The sequence below is a fragment of the Zootoca vivipara genome, chromosome 3 (assembly GCF_965207765.1).
Source record: "Zootoca vivipara chromosome 3, rZooViv2.hap1.1, whole genome shotgun sequence".
Classification (NCBI taxonomy): Eukaryota; Metazoa; Chordata; class Lepidosauria; order Squamata; family Lacertidae; genus Zootoca; species Zootoca vivipara.
In genome coordinates, this window is record NC_142586.1 from 8,993,967 (window position 1) to 9,012,895 (window position 18,929).

Sequence of the window (18,929 nt, forward strand, 5' to 3'; positions counted from 1 at the left end):
GGAGGGAGAGGCAGCAGACCTCAGCTCCCACCCCTTTGATCCCTCCTCCTGAGCTGGAGCAGGAACAGCAGTGAAGCTTGCTTGTCAATCTAAGTGTCTCCTGCCAGTCTGGTCAGCTTCTGTATGGGGCAGCCTGGCTTCTAACTAAAGACACACATAGATCTTTCAGGCATCTTGTGGCTCCGCATTGTGATTACAATTGTTTGTGGCAGTTCTAGGACTCTGTGATGTGCATGGTACTTGGGGGTCGTTCAGCCTTTGTCCCGATGACAGACACACACACACAGTGTCTGCTAGCCAGGGCCAAGGACCACAGTTCCAAGTGCAGAAGCTTCAATTCCCAGCATCTCCAAGTAGGCTGGGAAAGGCTTCACTTCCAAAACCTTGGAGAGCGGCTGCTAGTCAGTGTGGACAGTGCTGAGCTTGGTATACCAGTGGTCTGGCTCAGGCAGCTTCTGACACATGTTCTTTATTTGATGGGCATAATAGGAATGGCTTTTGAAAAGGAATTCAGCGCTAAAGACCTAGAACAGGCTTCCTCATACTCGGCCCTCCAGATGTTTTGAGACTACAATTCCCATCATCCCTGATCACTGGTTCTGCTAGCTAGGGATCATGGGAGTTGTAGGGCCGAGTTTGAGGAAGCCTGACCTAGAAGAATGACGTAGCGACATATTATGTACTGATGGAAACAGCTTTACTTTTTCTGTCTAGCCTGATGGCTAAAAAGAAAGGAATGAGGTGTCAAAAGCTAGTCCCCAGGCCATGATTTCTCAGTCATCAAGGATGTTTGGGGGCAAAGGGCAGGTCAGAGAGAAAGGAAACCGAGAAATGAGATACCCATGCAGTACACTGCATGTGTGAATGGAGCGATGGGTGGATTGGGTGGGAAGGAGAGACAGAAAGACTCCACTTCTTTAGTTTGCCTAAACCTACCGAACCAAAAGGGATGTGGGTGGCGCTGTGGTCTAAGCCACTGAGCCTAGGGCTTGCTGATCAGAAGGTCGGCGGTTCGAATCCCCGCAACGGGGCGAGATCCCGTTGTTCGGTCCCAGCTCCTGCCCACCTAGCAGTTCGAAAGCAAGTCAAAGTGCAAGTAGATAAATAGGTACCACTCTGGCGGGAAGGTAAACGGCGTTTTCGTGCGCTGCTCTGGTTTGCCAGAAGCGGCTTAGTCATGCTGGCCACATGACCCGGAAGCTGTCGGAGGACAAACGCTGGCTCCCTCGGCCTATAGAGCTAGATGAGTGCCGCAACCCCCGAGTTGTAACTGCGACTGGACCTAACGGTCAGGGGTACCTTTACCTTTACCGAACCAAAAACGTGCTTTCTGGGACCTTTATCTTTGGCTAATGAGGGCAAAGAACTTGGGGTCTGGGTATGTGTTGACGGTGAGGGCAAAGGATGGTAGAAAAGGCCTCTTCCTTCAACTGGTTTGATGTGCCACCTCCCTTTGTAGGAAAATGAGTGTAAGAAAATAGGGTTCTGAACTCTATGGAAAGGCTGGGTTGGGGGAGGAGTAAATGACATACAAAAGCATATATACCGACGTTTCAATTGTAAACTAAATGTTTTTAATTTACTAAATTTAACATTTATCCCATCTGCAGCTTCAGTTTAAGCTCCAAAAGCAGTTTTGAATTTGTGATACGATAGGCATGTTTTCAATCTTGTTTCTAGGTATTGCTGAAGTGGACCAAATATTAACAGTGCTCTTAACCACAGAAATGTTTGTTGGAGGTGGCATTGCATTCATACTGGACAATACCATCCCAGGTACAGCAGTTTCATTTCCTTGCAGTTTGCATTTCATGCCTTGAGTGTACAGAATCCTAGGAAGCAAAGCTGGGTCCAGACCAATCTAGTTCAGATGCTGGCACTGCACAGAACCAAGAGATCACACAGTTGTAGAACAGAAACCAGCACTTTATATCATATACATCAGTGTTGGCCCTATTCTAGACTGCGTATGATATGCTGAAGTGGTGGAACTGCAGTACATCAGGATTTAGGAGCTGGGGCAGTATTAATAGCTGGGGTATAAAATGACAGGAGGTGGGCTGGATCAGGCCTGGCAAGCTGCAAGAACTGGTCTGCCAGCCCCATTTTATTTCCTATTTTTTGTGTGCTGTAGCACCCAGCACTGAGGCTGAGAGGTAAAAACCCCTCTTGCATGCTCTTTAAAGATCACTCTAAAGAGCAGACAGAGGACTTCAGATCTCAGGACTGAGATGAGATGAAGAGTAAAGTGTAGCAACCCTACATAGCAGGGTAGGAGAGCTGAAAATAATGCCAATATTATTTCAAATATATAAAAGGGTGTCATATAGAGGAGGGAGAAAGGTTGTTTTCTGCTGCTCCAGAGAAGCGGACACGGAGCAATGGATTCAAACTACAAGAAAGAAGATTCCACCTAAACATTAGGAAGAACTTCCTGACAGTAAGAGCTGTTCGGCAGTGGAATTTGCTACCAAGGAGTGTGGTGGAGTCTCCTTCTTTGGAGGTCTTTAAGCAGAGGCTTGACAGTCATATGTCAAGAATGCTTTGATGGTGTTTCCTGCTTGGCAGGGGGTTGGACTGGATGGCCCTTGTGGTCTCTTCCAACTCTATGATTCTATGATTTCACATGGGGCAAACAATGCACTCCTTTGGTTTCAGATAGTACATGTGTACGAGTCTAAAAAGCTCGGGACACACATTCTCACAGCCCTCTAGCATCTATGGTGGCTCAATTACCAAAAACAAAGGAACCTCTTAGATGAGGCTTAGTTTGGTCAGAAATCAAGAATGCACTTCCAGAATTAATGCTAAATACATTACTTCTGGTAAATGAGACCCAATGTGTGTCCCAGGCTTTTTAGGCTCGTCTACCCATGTGCTGTCCGAAACCAAAGGGGAGCATAGCTTGTCAGAGGTGACAATTCCTTTAGCTCTCCTACCCCACTAACAGTGGTGGAGCATGGAAGCATTGGCACTGGCCCTTCATAGACTGCTGTGGGCTCGAGAGATAGCACTTGCATATGCGGCGATTGTGGGGGGCGGGCGGGCACAAGTATGTGTCTACACTTAAACACAGCAAGAGTTTCTTTAGTAGAATCCTGATCACACACACTGACCACTTTCTGAATTTGGAGTGTTACGCATTTGCTGGAGGGGCATTTGTATGAACAACCCATATTGCAGATGGTAAGAATTGTGTGCTTTCTACCAAGTTTGAATTAGGCTGCAGTTCCTTTTAACTACTGTCTGTCGCTGTTTGGCCAAGACTGCTGCAGGTACCATTGAGGAAAAATAGTTTTTAAGATGAGAAATCTCAGGTTTAATCTGCAGTTGTAAACTTGCTTTATTTTGTTAAGAGATTGTATGGTTCTCCTCTTTGTTTTGAACACGCCCCCCCCCCCAATCTATACTCCTTCCCAGGGACTCTAGAGGAACGTGGCCTAGTACAATGGAAGGCTGGGGCACATGCAAACAGCGGCACGTCTGCAAAATTGAAGAGTTACGATTTTCCATTTGGAATGGGTGCGGTTAGAAGGATCCAGTGGTTAAAATATGTGCCAGTGTGTCCAGTCTTCGTGGGTTTTCACTGCGGAACAAAGAGGGATTCCAGCACACCAGAACAGACAGCAAACACGGCAGAGATTAAAGTCGTATGTACAAAAGTTTGAAGAGACTCCCATAAGGTATGGGAGTTTGGACCATCCCAGATAGTAGGGTATTTAAATCATACCCCAGTGAACATGCCTCAAGCAAGTCACACTGGCAGAGGAGATGCACGGTTGGTCAAAGCTTTTTTTACCTTCTTTCTCCAACATGTCGAGTTAAAGAGAAATGGTTCAGCCTGGCGAACGGTTTAGCAATCTGTAAATCAGCAAGACACCTTTGTTCATGGGCAGAATTCCGCCACCCCCTTTCAGTTCTGTATATCCTGTATGTGCTTGGAAGGAAAAAGATATGTTGGTGCTATGTTATGTTTTTGGAAGGCCATTAGCAGAATTGTGTGTATTCTCCTGTCAAAGTAAGCAAGTAAGTAAATTCCAGTGTCAAAATGATTCAGTCAAGTATAATTGCTGTAAACTTAATTTGATTTTTACAGCTAGTCTACTGTTGTGATTCAAATTAAGGAATTTGGGACATTTTGAGGGCAAGAAATGATGCAACAGGTGGAAGGTATTGTTAGATACACAAATATGAGGACTGATTGGAATTCTCAAGGAACCAGTACTGTTTCCAGTACACTTCTAAGTAAAGTGTTGTGGACACTTAAAAATAAATAATGACCTTGCTGTAAAAAAAATATGCTAGCTAATAACAACAAACCTTGAACCACATTGCTATGAAAGCTTTTAAGTAATTATTAAGCATTTTTTTCTGAAATCCCCTCCAAATGCATACAAACAGAGCTCAGCTCTTCTTCATTGTTCCCCAGCTCAGGTTATGCTTGCTCTGAAACTGTAATACAGTGCTTAAGTAGCACTCTCTACAATTTATCTCTGACAGTTAAAAATCACTGTTACCCTGCATCTGGTAATGTATGTGCCAATGACTTAATGTAACTAGGTGCAAGACTATAGCCACTGCCAGTACCTAGGAAGTAAAGAAAGCTAATTCCACAGCAACAGGCTTAAAGTTGTTGGCATTTAGCGAAATTACATGCCAAGGAGTAATCTTAAAAAAGGGCAACATTAATTCAGGCCCATGTCTCCCCTAATTTGCTTCACTTTACAAATAACAGCACACAGCCTTGACATCTTTTCCTTATGTCAAGTCTATTACCCTCTCTCTCCATAAAGTTCTGAATAAGATGAACACTCAGGAAATAAAAAACAAGAAGTCGTTTCTACTATTATTTATTTTTTTAAATATTTTTGAAAAAATATAATTTTTTTACAATATTTTCAACTTAAACACTATTCACACTGAACACGTATGGCAGCTTAAGCTACCCAAATATGAAGTTTAAGAAGCCAAAACTGTTCTAGTTGTATTAAAAAAAAATTGTGCTGCAGACTACTGTGTAGTGGATGATTAAACAAAGCAAGGGAAAAGCACCACTCAAATCACTAACCCTATAAAGTTTTACAGGTAAAACCAACTCTTTTGAGGTTGTAAAATTTTATACAGGCAGTGCCACGTTTCTGGATTTCTGGAAGAAATTGTGATGCATAACCTCGCATCAATTTAAATATAAATGCATTAGTGGGACAAACATTCCAACATGATAACTTGCTGTAATACAATCTCATCTGCCAGTCATTTTTGTTTCTCTTCCACCAGATCTGGTAGCCAAGATAAAGGACTTTGTACAGGTCTGTAAAAGCAGTTCATGTATAATACATTATCCACGCTCTTCTCAAAAAAGAAGAGCAGGATGTGAAATTTTGCTTCATCATGGGAAGAGTTAGTAGCAGTTCTGAAATCCAGCTAATCTGCATAATCAAACCTTGCTTTTATTTCATGTTAAGGCATTATCAGGTGCATATCGACACCAACTCTTGCTTTAGCTAAAACAGACCACTCCTTGTCATGAATCCTTCTACAAGTAGAATTCCAAGAGTTTCTCAGAAACTTGGTACATTTCTCAACTTGACTGGTGCTTCCTACCTCACTGTCTCATTCACAAAAAGAGCCTGGGTCCAATTGTAAGTGTTACTTTTTTCTCTCCATTCCATTAACCTCTGACAGCAGTTGACTTAATAACAGTCTCAGCACTTTTATTAAGCATGCAAGACTAACAAAACTTTGGCAATGCGTAAGTGTAACACAGTGACAAGAAGAGAGAGCGTTTTAACAATTAAATCTTCTAATACTGGCTTCACAGTGTGGAAATTGTGCTACATCCACCAAAAGAGGGCCCAGTCTACTCATATATTTAGTACTTCACCCCAGGAACAAACTCCTTTGCATTTGGATTCAGATTACTCTTGACCTGGAGAAAAAAAAAAGACATTATAGATTGAGTTTATGGAGCAAAATGCGTCTATGATGCATTTGCACAAGGTTCAATGAAAGTTCTTAACAGCCAAGAGCTGCGAGCTGCAATAATAGAAAAGTATTCTAAAGAACAAGGTAGCCTTATCATAGAAACAAAGGAAGTTGCCTTATACAGGGGTCAGACTAGTTGCTCATATAGCCCAGTACTGTCTGCTCTGATGGCCAGTGGCTCTCCAGCAGGGGTGTCCAAACTTTTTTCAAAGCGGGCCAGATTTGATGAAGTGAACATGCGTGAGGGCCGGCCAAAGTTGTTGAGCTTTTTAAAGGTTTTTTTTTTTAGGATGTTGAGCTTTTCTTACGATTTTACCCCAGGAAATAAACTGCCACAGGGGCTTTTAAACCGACCGGCGGGCTGAATTAGGCCCCCCAAAAGGACTTCGGACATGCCTGTGTCACCAGGCCAGGAGTCTTTGCCATCATGCACTAATCCTTTTAGCTGGAGATTATGGAGTCTTGCTGGCATCCATGTATCTCGAGAGACAATGGAGTGTGCCTCCGGGGCTGAAGTCAAACCACTGTGTTAGTAGCACCAAAGTGACCACCTTACGGTGCAAACCGGGACAGTGTGTAAGGGGGCCCTGGGCTGCCCAGATGACAAGCCTCACTAATGTGGTCCAAAGGAAAACAGCTTAGCAGCAGGAATTGCAGGAAGGAGGCATACAAGGCTCCATCCAGCTGTCTTAGGATTTGTGGATTTGTGTCTGGTTTACTCCTTAGCTCTTTTTTCTCCCAAAAATATCCTGCAAGGCAGCTGGAGGTTGAGGACCCAGAGTTTTCCTTCTCCTGGATGGGCTACCTTTCCAGGTTGTCAAGCTCCATCAGCCCCTCACTTCCCTCTACAGCAGGAACCCCCAAACTTCGGCCCTCCAGATGTTTTGGACTACAATTCCCATCTTCCCCAACCACTGGTCCTGTTAGCAAGGGATCATGGGAGTTGTAGGCCAAAACATCTGGAGGGCCGCAGTTTGGGAATGCCTGCTCTACAGCTTGTGTAGAAACCGCCTTATTGACTGTTGGACCCACTTTTGGTCTCATCCACTCAATCTGCCGGACCCTGTCTTCACGTGCAGAGGAAGTCCCGAACTCACCAAGACTGAGTTGGTACGTTTGGCATGCAAAGCATGTTCTCTGCTACTGAGCCAAAGCCCCTGACTCAAACATTGAATTTTTAATGTTTAAGATTAAGAAACTGTTGTAAAAACCATAGAGAAACCCCACTGTTTGTCAAGGCCACAATTTATCTGAATGTTGAATGTAGGGCTTGAAGGATCCTTGGATGTTTACCAATTATTTTTTATTGATTTTCCACAATTTTGAACAAATTGCCACCAAATTAATACAGATCCTTGGATGTTTAGCCCCCAACATGATATATAAAGAGTATTTAGGAAACTCCATTCTTAAGAGTATACCCTAATACTTTTGGTACAAGCTTCTATCAAAAAACCACGCCTATGGATCCACAGCCGTGTCACAAAGAAGTCAAAAGAGCCTAACTCACAGGCTCACCTAATTAGATAATGGGTTAAAACAGAGTAGCCTGGATGTCTTAGCCAGTGTTCCCAATTCTAAACTTAACAGTGAATCCTTAACCATCAATAGCAAAAACATTAATGTGGCAATTTGGATGTTATTTTGTTGTTACTTTTAAGTAGTTCTGGTTTTAACTTAACACACCAGAGTTCCTGAATACTACATTCTTGTTTATTATTGTACCTGAGGCTTCACTATGACTTTTTTTGTCACTGCACTTTTAACACGAGGTTCCTATCAATGAAAAAAATAGTAAAGATTCACATGTTTCTGCAAGTTTATCCATCCAAAAACAACTGCTTTGATAACTTCTGCTGAATTCGTGTGCAGAGTATGTACTAAGACAGGAAACTCCCAAATTGTGCCTCTCAGAGAAGGTTGATAGGCACGGGGAAAAAATATACAGACCAGCAATTCACACAAATATTGCAGGTGACCTCCCCCTGCGGGAAGGCAATTTTTCAGTCTAGGCATTGTGGTTCATGTGCACACAAGAAGGAAACTTTAAAGGGTCAAGGAAGCTTCAAAAAGAAATGGTAACCCAAAGTTACCGTGTTACCAAGCCTAGTATTACAATTTACAAGAATAAAACATGTAGAAACATCTCAGTGAAGTGCATGACAACTCACTGAAACCAAAGAGCCATTGAACTATAGAGCTGGAAGGGACCCCAAGGGTCATCTAGTCCAGGCATCCCCAAACTGCGGCCCTCCAGATGTTTTGGTCTACAACTTCCATGATCCCTTGCTAACAGGACCAGTGGTCAGGGATGATGGGAATTGTAGTCCAAAACATCTGGAGGGCCGAAGTTTGGGGATGCCTGATCTAGTCCAACCCCCTGTAATGCAAGAATCTTTTGCTCAAGATGTGGCTTGAACCCATGGCCCTGATCAATGGAACTGACTTCTGAGCAGATATGTTTAGGTGCCCACTAGTAGTTGAACTTTGGTCCCAATGAAATCAGTGGTGCCAAAATGCAACTAACTTTGGATCTACTCCAATATTCAGCCAATTTCTCTCATTTTAGTCATTATCTATGCTCAAGGTGTTTTTGGAACAGACTTGGAAAGTGCGAGGAAAGGAAAATGCATTACATTGGCTAGTTCTATGCTTTTATTCTACAATTAATTAAAATTGGAGACACACTTCATTCACTGATCCCAAAGTATTGTCCTTTTAAATTCAGAGGATTGCACTGAACCTCCCAGCATTTGGGATATGTGTTATTACAACAGACTTGATCATATGGCAGGTGCTAGAAAGACACTGAGGCCCCCTCTAGCTTCAGCCACGCAAGCCACATGGTCACAGAATCCAAAAGCCAAAATGAGAGCTGCTCCGGAGGTCTGCAAGCACACATTCCCTCTCTTAACCACCTAGCCCCAAACTATTTCTCCTAGACTCTTTAACTCTCTCACACACTTTCCTTATTTCTCTCCCTTCTTTCCACTGCACATGCAGACATTAAGCGGGAGGGAGAGGGGAATTCTCTGTTATGAATATGTTATGAAGTGGCATGATTTCCTTCCTTTACTTTATTACCTCCTCTTTCAAATAAATACCTGACAAGGATTGTAGGCAGTCTTGGTACAAATAAACTCAGTGTTTAAAACCAGGCACTTACCACCAGATCTTCCAGTGACGAACTGTCACTGATAACAAGATCATTGAGCTGGTCCTGAATTTGATCCATCGTTTGCGGGAGATCTCTGGCTGGAATAAACCACTCATGTTCTTCCTCCTCTTCCAGCATTTCTTGGAAGCAACGTTCTATAAATTCTTCTTCCCACAACTCCTCTTCGATCTGTATTTAAAACAGAGGAGAGAAACTTTACCATTACCACAGCCACCAACCTTAAGGCTTCTTCACAGAGATCACACACAGAAAATGCTACAGCACTGCTCAACCAACTACTTCACACAGTATTTTCATCTTGGAAAACAAAGGGTTTTTGTTTGTTTGTTTCTTTTACAATTCAGCTGGTTCTAGCAAGAGTCATATTTTCCAATAAGTAGCCTTAACTTGGCAAGTTTGTGCAATAATTTAGTTGCACAATAGTTTATTTTCCTTAGTTCCCATTTCACATGAGCTGACAACACATCCTATGTAAAACGAGGCAGGCTAACTTTAAAGACAGCTACTAAGACAGGCATAGGCAACCTTGGCTCTCCAGATGTTTTGGAACTACAACTCCCATGATCCCCAGCTAACAGAGCCAGTGGTCAGGGATCATGGGAGTTGTAGTTCCAAAACATCTGGCGAGCCAAGGTTGCCTATGCCTGTACTAAGAGCAAGGGAAGTAAGACACAAATGAAAAATGGCTGGGAGGGGTGGGGAGTCTGAGAGGCCATCAGAACACACCTCACTTCTTTCCTAACATAATGAGAGTTCATTTGAAATTGCCTTTTCACTTTACTTCTTATTCTTGTAATATAGCAATGCACAGCATTTAACCCGATAATCACTGATACTATTTGACAGTGGAATAAGAGGGTTAGAAATGGCTGGCAAGTTAAAAATTCCACATGGCAAGAAATTCTTCAATCTCATAAGGCCTTCCTAACTTGTGTATTTATTTATTTAGCATCCAGGGGCAAAACTAGGGTTTATTTCATCCGGGTCAAAGACCCCATTTGCCCCCGCCATGTGCATTTGTGTACATGTACATGTGTGTACACACACACAGGCTGCGAGCCTCAATTGCACTCCGCTGGGAAATTCACCCGGGGCAAAAAACCTGGCTAGCCCCCCCCCCCCCCCGCCCAGCTACAGCACTGAGCATTCCTCTATATTTAAGTATCCAATTTAAGCAGAGAGCAGAGATTAAGCAACCAGAGTACCAAGTTGTGTTTCAGAATGAGAGACAAGACTATCAAGGAAAGAAGTGGAAGAAAATGTAGGCAAATGAGATACATGTTTAGAGAACAATTCTTTGCAAAGGTTTTATCTGCAGAAAACAGGCAAGAGTCCTTCTGAAAATTCTAATAAAATATGATATCAAAAAGCAAAAACAAAAAAAAACCTCCTCCTTGACAGATATGGAAGGGGTCACATTATCTGCTAACCCACCTGCCTGTTGAACTCCTCCTCGTTTTCCATCCACATGTACTCAGCAAATGGATTATCATCTTCATGAGAGTGACCATTCATGATCACATCTTCATTGATAATGCTTGGACTAGTACTCCTGCGACTTGGGTCTTTCATGGTTGTGCCTTTGAGCTTAAGCCTGAAAGGGGGGAAAAACACCACGGTCTTAAAGACGCTCAGTCAAATCCATAACTGCACTTACTTGACAGTCCCCTGTTGATTTCAGTGAAACATGATCCAGTGTCTGCAATGGTGGAAGAGACACATAGTTGGGGAAGACTTATTCCTGCATTTTCCTCCTCAAGCAGTGGAGATGGAATATCTGTGGACAAAGTTTCTAACACTATATGTGACTATGCATGTATCAAAATTATCCTATTAGCCCTTTTCTGGTGGAAACAAACACAAAGATTAAAACCTGTCTTTTGCACGGACTGTGAAAAATAATGCAATTATGGTCCAAGCTAGACAATATGCAAGGCAACACTGACTTGTCTGACCCTGACAATCTGGCTGAGAAATACTGGGGAGACTACTGTAGAGCAGTTCTGATAATTTCTGGCAGGAAGATTAATGGATAGTAAAGGGTCCTTCATCCTCCTCAAAGCCTTCCCTGCAGAGTCTGGCAAGGTTCTATTTTGTCATCTCTACACCCTCCTCTCTCTCTCTCTCTGTGTGTGTGTCCAATAGCCAATATTCAATCAGGTTTGAACAAGATACCATCCAAGTACCCGTTGGATGCAAGGAAGCTGACTGGTAATTGAAATATGGGAGCAAGACAACAATATCTGGCCTATTTTCTGACTGGGGGAGGGGAGAGAAGATGCAGACAACTTTAATTGGTGGTGTTTAGCCTTGCCAATCTCAGCTTTGTAGTAGATGCAGATTACAATGTTAAGATAATGTATCTTTCATCAGCTCCCATATTAAAAGATGTCTCAAATCCTTTCCATCTAATGAGTACCTTGCTGTCTTCATTCACGTTGGAACCCTGAGTGAAACAGCTCTTTATGGGGTTTCCCTTGAGAAATATATTCAGAAGTTTAATTTGGTGCAAAACATGGTACACTCTCAACAGTGTTACATTCATGGCTGTGGGGTGCTGGAAATGTTTGAATCTGATATTTTCTGATGTTCCAAGTTGAATGTCTTACCTTTATTTACTAAGCAGAACTAAACAGCTATGCCATGTTAAGTTTTCACACGCTGCACAACACTCAAACCAACTGCCAGGAAAAAAACCCTGAATATATAACTGGCAAAAAGATTCACTTAAGTGCACTTAAAAGTGGCTTTAAATGTTACATTGCCTCAAATGCAAAGCATTACGGGGGATGGGGGGATAAAATAGTGCAAATATTTTAGTATATGTAAAATCAATAGCACACATCCCCTTACATGGGCATTTTTAGCACACTAATTTTAGTATGCCTAAAGCATTGTGTGTATGGATGGCCACTCTTGCCCACTTGCTCCTCCCCAGTCTTTCTGCTGTTGCACTAAGTCAGGCATGCCCAACCTCCGGCCCTCCAGATGTTTTGGCCTACAACTCCCATGATCCATAGCTAACAGGACCAGTGGTCAGAGATGATGGGAATTGTAGTCCAAAACCTCTGGAGGGCCGGAGGTTGGGCATGCCTGCACCAAGTCATGTTTTGGCTTAGCATGTTGTCCAAACCCAGGCTAATGATTTAGCTCCTTCCTGACTAACCGTGAGCTCTAACCAAGGTTTGTCATATGGTTGATGGGCTGTGGTTTGTGCAGGAGAGCTAAACCATGTTCTCATGATCAGAAAGGAGCAAAGCAACTGCAATTTCCTCTCTTAGAGACGGCACACTTGTGAGAATTCATGGCTTGATGTAGCATGACATACAAACCTGGCCAAAGTCTGTAAAAGCACTTTCACTATGTATTAGTTCCAGTTGAGATGGAGATAAATCTTATTTAGAACTGGTAGGACCACCATTTTCTTTTGCTAAAGAGTGGTTCTACCTGCAAAAACTCAGCAGGCAACTTAATTGCACTTTGTCCTTCTCACTACAACTGATGCAACTTTGAAAGCTGTTCAGTTTGGGAGGTGGGGGGGATACTGTTTCTTGTTATGTTACCAAGTTAAGATATAAAATATATTTTAATATTTTTTAACATAGTTAAACATAGTTTACTGCACACCAATAGTCCACTAATGTGTGCCCTGGAATTTCACTACTTTCTGCACCCGAAGCAAGATGCCTAGGCTTTGAACCACAAAAGCCCTCAACCGTGTGGACAAGTATCTTCGTTCCTTTACTCCTTCTTTAACACCAAAGTGTGCCTTCTTAACTGGACCATCATGTAACAAGATTGATCAATAAGAGGCAGGCAAGAGGGATATTCAGTGTGGTTATCATAGTCGCTGAATTTCCTTCACCCTAGCAGTCTATCAAATTCTGACTCTGAACACCTTCTAAAAGCATTGCAAGGCTTTCCTGTTTGGGGTGGCTTCAAGGGCTAGTAAGCAGCTATATTAGAAACAGAGATATGAAAGCTAGGAACTAAATGGCACCTTAAACCTAGGTTATGTTTATGCTTAGGAATGTAATGCTTAGGAAAATTTTTAATGTTTGAAGTTTTATTCTGTTTTTACTGTTCTGTGGGAAGCCGCATAGAGTGCCTGGGGAAACCCCACCGAATGGGTGGGGTATAAATAATAAGCTATTTATTAATTATTATTATTATTTAGATTCTAAAGGTAAAGGGACCCCTGACCATTAGGTCCAGTCGTGACCGACTCTGGGGTTGCGCGCTCATCTCGCATTATTGGCCAAGGGAGCCGGCGTATAGCTTCCAGGTCATGTGGCCAGCATGACAAAGCCGCTTCTGGCAAACCAGAGCAGCACATGGAAACGCCGTTTACCTTCCCGCTGTAGCGGTTCCCATTTATCTACTTGCATTTTGACGTGCTTTCGAACTGCTAGGTTGGCAAGAGCTGGGACCAAGCAACGGGAGCTCACCCCGTCACAGGGATTCGAACCGCCGACCTTCTGATCAGCAAGCCCTAGGCTCAGTGGTTTAACCACAGCGCCACCTGGGTCCCTAGATTTAGATTCTAGGCACACTTTTTTATAAGAAGAATACAAAGCTGAAAATGAATGAACTGCAGCTAAAATCTTATGTTCATTTTTCACATGGTCTAGTTCTCATCTGAAGACTGCAAAAAACAAAGCCACGCTTCCCCTGCCCACCACCCTAATATTCTTGTGAGGGTCCCTTCTACAGTCTTCAGTGTGGCTGGAAGCGGGGAGGCAGAAAAAGGTCCTCCTTTCCTTCCACTCTGCAGACAAGCCCTGGATTCTCCCTACACCCCCTTTCCTCCACATAAATATATATATTTTGGCACCACAATTAACACATATTAAAGGCCTATACAACTGATGGCAGAGACACCAACCTTGAGTGTCCAGTCCTTCAATGATCCCACCCCAAAATTTGTTTTGATTTTAAGCATCACTGTGACTCTGAGGTAAGTAACATTAACACACACCACTTAAACCACCATAACTAACTGGCTAGTATATTTCAAATTAAAAGCAATTCAAACATTAAAAGTACGTTAAACAAGGCAAATAAAGCCTAAACAAAACATGTGGGGTTTAAAAGAAAAAATAAAGTTTTCAGGTCCCCTATCCATGCACACATTCTACTTGGGAGGAAGCCCCATTCAATTTGGTTGGCATTTACTTCCGAGTAACAGTGGCAATTTTAATCTGAAATCTTAGGCAAAGTATTGTGCCCAGAGCTCAGAAACGGCTTGCGTTTATTAAATTCCCTGTTGCAGAGGACTAAGTTCTTATTAACACCCATTGTATATTGTTCTGCCAATCTTGTAAGGAAAGTTCACTTGTTGAGGTGGTGAATTCTGCATTTAAAAATAAACCACTACAGTATTTAAGATAGGGAATCTAACAATCTCTGACGGGTACAAGTTCTCCATCTCTGATTTAACAGACATTGTGATGGATCCAAATTTAGCCATCTGATAATGGAACAGCTCTTTCTGTACACTGAAAGCTTTTTGATGCTGACTTCCCCTGTCTGACAATCCTTCCTTACAAGGTCCCTACCACCCAGAGCAGATTTTTAGAGACTACAGGGGGCTACATGTTAAAGGGAGAGCTGGCAGAAGTGCCCCCCGCTCATCTCCCACCAGCAGGCACATCTTCTGAGCAGAACTCTGTACAAGGGCTGCTCATGCTAGGAGGAGCATGGAGTCAAAGTTACTTAAGTACCAACACTGCGAGAAATACCAGTTATTTTTCTTTCTCTTTTGAGAAGCATGGCCAGGTTTCCAGGTTAGCTCTGCAATATTTAGTTAAGCATTTATTGTCTGACTATACATCATAATAAAGCCCCATGGTATTTGGAGGGTTTATTTCACAGCTGACCAAACATTTCAGAGACTACTTATTAATAGCAAAACCGCTGTAATTATTGTCACTTGCAATTTAAACGTCTTCTTTACTATAAGTACCATATCTGCTGACTATGTAAACAAGAACACGTTATATTGATGCAACCTTCTGCTACTGCTACAGACTCAAAGAAAAGATAGGGCCAGAACACTAAAAAGGTTAGTTTTTAAAATGTATCTTGCAAGATATTCCAGGCTCTGCTTAAAACATCTCTAATTATTACATTCAAACAAAAAATAATAATTGTTCTGTGTCCACTTTTGATTTCAAAATGTACACCATTTCTATGATTTAGCTTGGGAAACTAGACTGCAAGTCACCTTAGAAATGTCATCATGTTCCTCTCTCCATTTGCAACAATCAAGGGGAGCTGTGTTTAAGTACAGACTTCCCTCTGGCAGCTCTATGTCTCTTCCTACTAAATCCTGCAATTCATAGGATCCTGATGTCAAATGAGATTGTGACGTCACAAACCTCACCTGAGAGAGATGATGTATGTGGGCAAATACCAAACAGTTATATAACTTAGCTCTAAAAGAACAGGTTCTCCATCTACCCTGTGATATTATGTACTGAAACCAATAATATATAATTTGATTCATGGATAAGATAGCTGCAAGGGTAGGCAAGGTCAGTGTATCTTTAATGTTTATTATAATTTTATCCATGTCTTCTGCAGAAGAGTCCAGATCAGCTTCCACGTGCCTCTCAGGCATTGCTGATGGCCAGGTATGATTGACTTTAGTAGAGAAACTGCATCAAATGCCTTCTTTGAATATGCAGAAGACACAACTTTTAGTAGGTATAGCTTTTCTCACACCCGCCCAACCTCTCTCGTCCCCATATGGGAGAGTGTCTTCATCACATATGGAAATTCTAGATTACTGGCTTCCAAACTGCTCAGAAGAATTCTGATGCTCCTCAGAAACTTATCAGAGGTTTCTTGATCAGTAATTGTCAACAAGCTTCACTGAAAAGCAAGCTTGTCTACCATTTCTGAATCTTCTACAAAGCACAATGCAGAGGAATATGGGATGTATTATAGAACAGCATCCTGACTTAACATAGGGCAGGAGGCTGTCCCTGTGTACATTATGTTTCGAAGTTCATACCAACAATCCTCTACAATGCTCTGGAGTTCCATGGCAGTTTTGTGGGAGTTCCTCATCTGATGAGACAATGTGGAAAAAGTGTTTCTCAGAAGCAAATAGTTTGGAAATATGGCCCTAGATAAAAATGCCAACTAGAGTAACTTTTTAAAATATATATAAAAAACTAATTTGCCTCTTCAAACAGTGAAATATTCTGTACAAAATGAGGGGAAAATAAATGGCTACTGAATTTTGAATCTTCAGCCCAAGTATCAATGCACTGTTTTGCAAGCTTGAATGGTACACAAACTATTTCTACAAAAAAACTATTTCCTATTTCTAAAAAAGCCAGGATATAGCGACCTGTTTAAAAAGGCATTAGGAACAGTGAAAGTCTGCAACATCAGAAAAACTAAGTAAAGGATTGTTGTGGCCTTTCTTTCCTCCCACTGCCCTCTCTAAAGGTAATATGTAGGTAAGAAATATGATGCTTGTACCTGCCAGCTTAACTGCACCTTTCTGGATTCTTGTTTTTCTCTCAGTTAACAAAGAATAAATGTTACTGAGCAAAACTCATCTGATCTACTAATTCTGCTTCAAACATGAAGACTTTAGAGATGGTGCCTAGCAGAACACCAGAAGTATTCCAGATTTTGTCAGTTTCTTCCAGCAGGAACACATAACCAATGCACACTACGTCATCCCATACCATCTTACTTCAGTATCTGATTAGAGAATTCAGAGAGAAAATGAGGCAGAGGAACAGTGGCCAGCAATATATTTCTAGGAATCCCACCAAGAAAGGCATCAAAACAGCAGCCCTCCTCTACTGTTTGTCACCATGCAACCAGGATGCAGGTGCATGCAGTATGCATGTTGAGGCTCCTTTTAGTTATCATGGCAAAGATCTGCAGGCAGACAAATTCATGGAGGAGAATAGGTGTTGAAAGTATCTGACTGGGAGTGGGAAGTTCCAGGTTCATATCTCCACTTGGCCATGACAACCTCAATCACAACCTCTCCTACCCTCAAAGTGTTGTTGTTGAGGAGGAAAGTGAATAGAAAAGCCATGTACACCATCCTGAGGCCTTTAGAGGAAAGACAGGATATACCGGTAAGTTTATTAAATATACACCCCCCCCCCGAACCCTCTGCTCATCACCATAAATTGCTGCATCAAATGCCATTTTTATTTGTTTAATGGATGTATATCCCATCTTTCTTCCAGTACGGACCCCAAGGGGTACAAATGCACTAACTAGACCCTGGCCTGCTCACCTTCAGCATGGTGGCAGTTGCATATGCCCACAATATAACCTGCATATGAAAAGATAAATGTGTGTGCTGTGTGACAGCAGTGCTGCCTTCCACCTCTCGTGAATCTACCGTACTTACCAGCTTCACTTATGTGAGCCCCATTTGTGTCAATACGTCTCTTCAAATAACACAGACACTTTGATGGAGCCTGTGCAGTGTTTCTCAAACCAGGGTTCTCAATTATTGTTGGACGACACCTCCCTGCTAGCTAGGGGACAATAGTTGTTGTTGTCCAAAAACATCTGGGGACCCAAGATGTTTGAGAAACGCTGGACTAGGGCCCAGGAGTTCAAAATCCCTGTTAAAGCCGGAGCTACCTCACAGGCTTGTTGATAAAAGCGGGGATGGTGAGAACCTGAGCTCCTTGGGTGAAAAGGAGGAATGTAAACATAGCAAACAAACAAATATAAATATACAACAGCCCTCTATATCGTGGTCCCTACTACCACTGTGGCGTTCCTTTCTGTGTAGGAAAACAACAAGACGACAGAGCAGTTACAGGTAGGTAGCCGTGTTGGTCTGAGTCGAAGCAAAATTAAAAAGTTCCTTCAGTAGCACCTTAAAGACCAATGTGGTGCCAACTAAAAACTTAGTTGGTCTTTAAGGTGCTACTGAAGGATTTTTTATATTTTGCTACGACAGAGCAGGACACTCTTAATCTCAGGGTTGTTGGTTCGAACCCCACGTTGGGCGAAAGATGCCTGCATTGCAGAGGGTTGGACTAGATGACCCCCAGGGTCCCTATGATTCTATAAACGAAAAGCCCCCCCCCCCAAAAAACACTTCAGTCTCCCTTGCCTCGGTCAAGATGCTAAGCCAAAGCAAAGAGCAGCCCCGACCCACAAGGCTCAGCAGGCTGGAGGAGCAGGTCTCTAACTAGGCATTCGCCTAAGCCCTGCCCCTACCCTCTTTAGCCCCGCCCTCGCCCCTTACCCTCTTTGTTCGCCGCCTAAAGAGCCCGCAGGCCCCGCCCCCTGAGAGCGAGAGGAAGCGTTCGAAGTACACTAGACGCGGAAAGCCGTGGCACGTATCCCATCATGCACCACGCCCCTAACAGACAGGTACGCTGCCCCGCGTACCCGGATGAAGAAAAAAAACACATATACACACACCCTCCAACCCCCCCAACAGGCGGTGGCGGCGCCGGCATTAGGCCGCTCTCCGACTAACCCCCTTGGTCCTCCTTCTATCGCCTCAGAGGGATTCGTCGTCGTCCCGCCCCCCCCCCAAGCTGGCCCTCACGCGGGGTGTGGGCAGCAAAGGGAGACCGATGTCAACGGCGCCGCCTCAGAGCGCTAGGCCCCAGCCCCCTTCCGCTGCAGCGCACCTTTCGAAGAAGTGGGTCAGCCGCTTCTCGCTGCTCTTTATTCGGCTCCCTCGCTTCTCCTTCGCCACCCCCTTCCCTTTGGAAACACAACAACCACCCCCCCTCCCTCTCCAACCTATCTCTCC

The 18,929-nt window shown here is 43.1% G+C and overlaps 2 protein-coding genes across 6 annotated transcripts in view; one reads left to right on the top strand and one right to left on the bottom strand.

Annotated features, from left to right (window-relative positions):
- The window catches only part of SLC23A1 (solute carrier family 23 member 1), a 31,381-nt gene extending 27,084 nt beyond the window's left edge, over nt 1–4,297 (top strand). For all 4 annotated transcript variants that reach the window (XM_035110182.3, XM_088665546.1, XM_035110183.3 and 1 more), the window contains 2 exons: nt 1,681–1,776; nt 3,421–4,297. In XM_035110182.3, coding sequence (XP_034966073.2) covers nt 1,681–1,776; nt 3,421–3,668 — 344 coding nt within the window. In that variant the 3' untranslated portion in view covers nt 3,669–4,297. The remainder of the gene's footprint in view (nt 1–1,680; nt 1,777–3,420) is intronic.
- A 537-nt stretch (nt 4,298–4,834) lies between these two features.
- Nucleotides 4,835–18,929, bottom strand: PAIP2 (poly(A) binding protein interacting protein 2). 2 transcript variants are annotated; one of them, XM_035110185.3, is made up of 4 exons: nt 18,805–18,929; nt 10,598–10,757; nt 9,152–9,331; nt 4,835–5,929 (listed from the first exon to the last, which is right to left on the bottom strand). In XM_035110185.3, exons 2-4 carry the CDS (start codon nt 10,733–10,735, stop codon nt 5,873–5,875), a joined length of 375 nt encoding a protein of 124 aa, XP_034966076.1. In that variant the 5' UTR covers nt 10,736–10,757; nt 18,805–18,929; the 3' UTR covers nt 4,835–5,872. The 2 variants fall into 2 exon arrangements, with proteins under 2 accessions (XP_034966076.1, XP_088521673.1); XM_088665547.1 differs by lacking the exon at nt 18,805–18,929 and adding an exon at nt 18,411–18,501.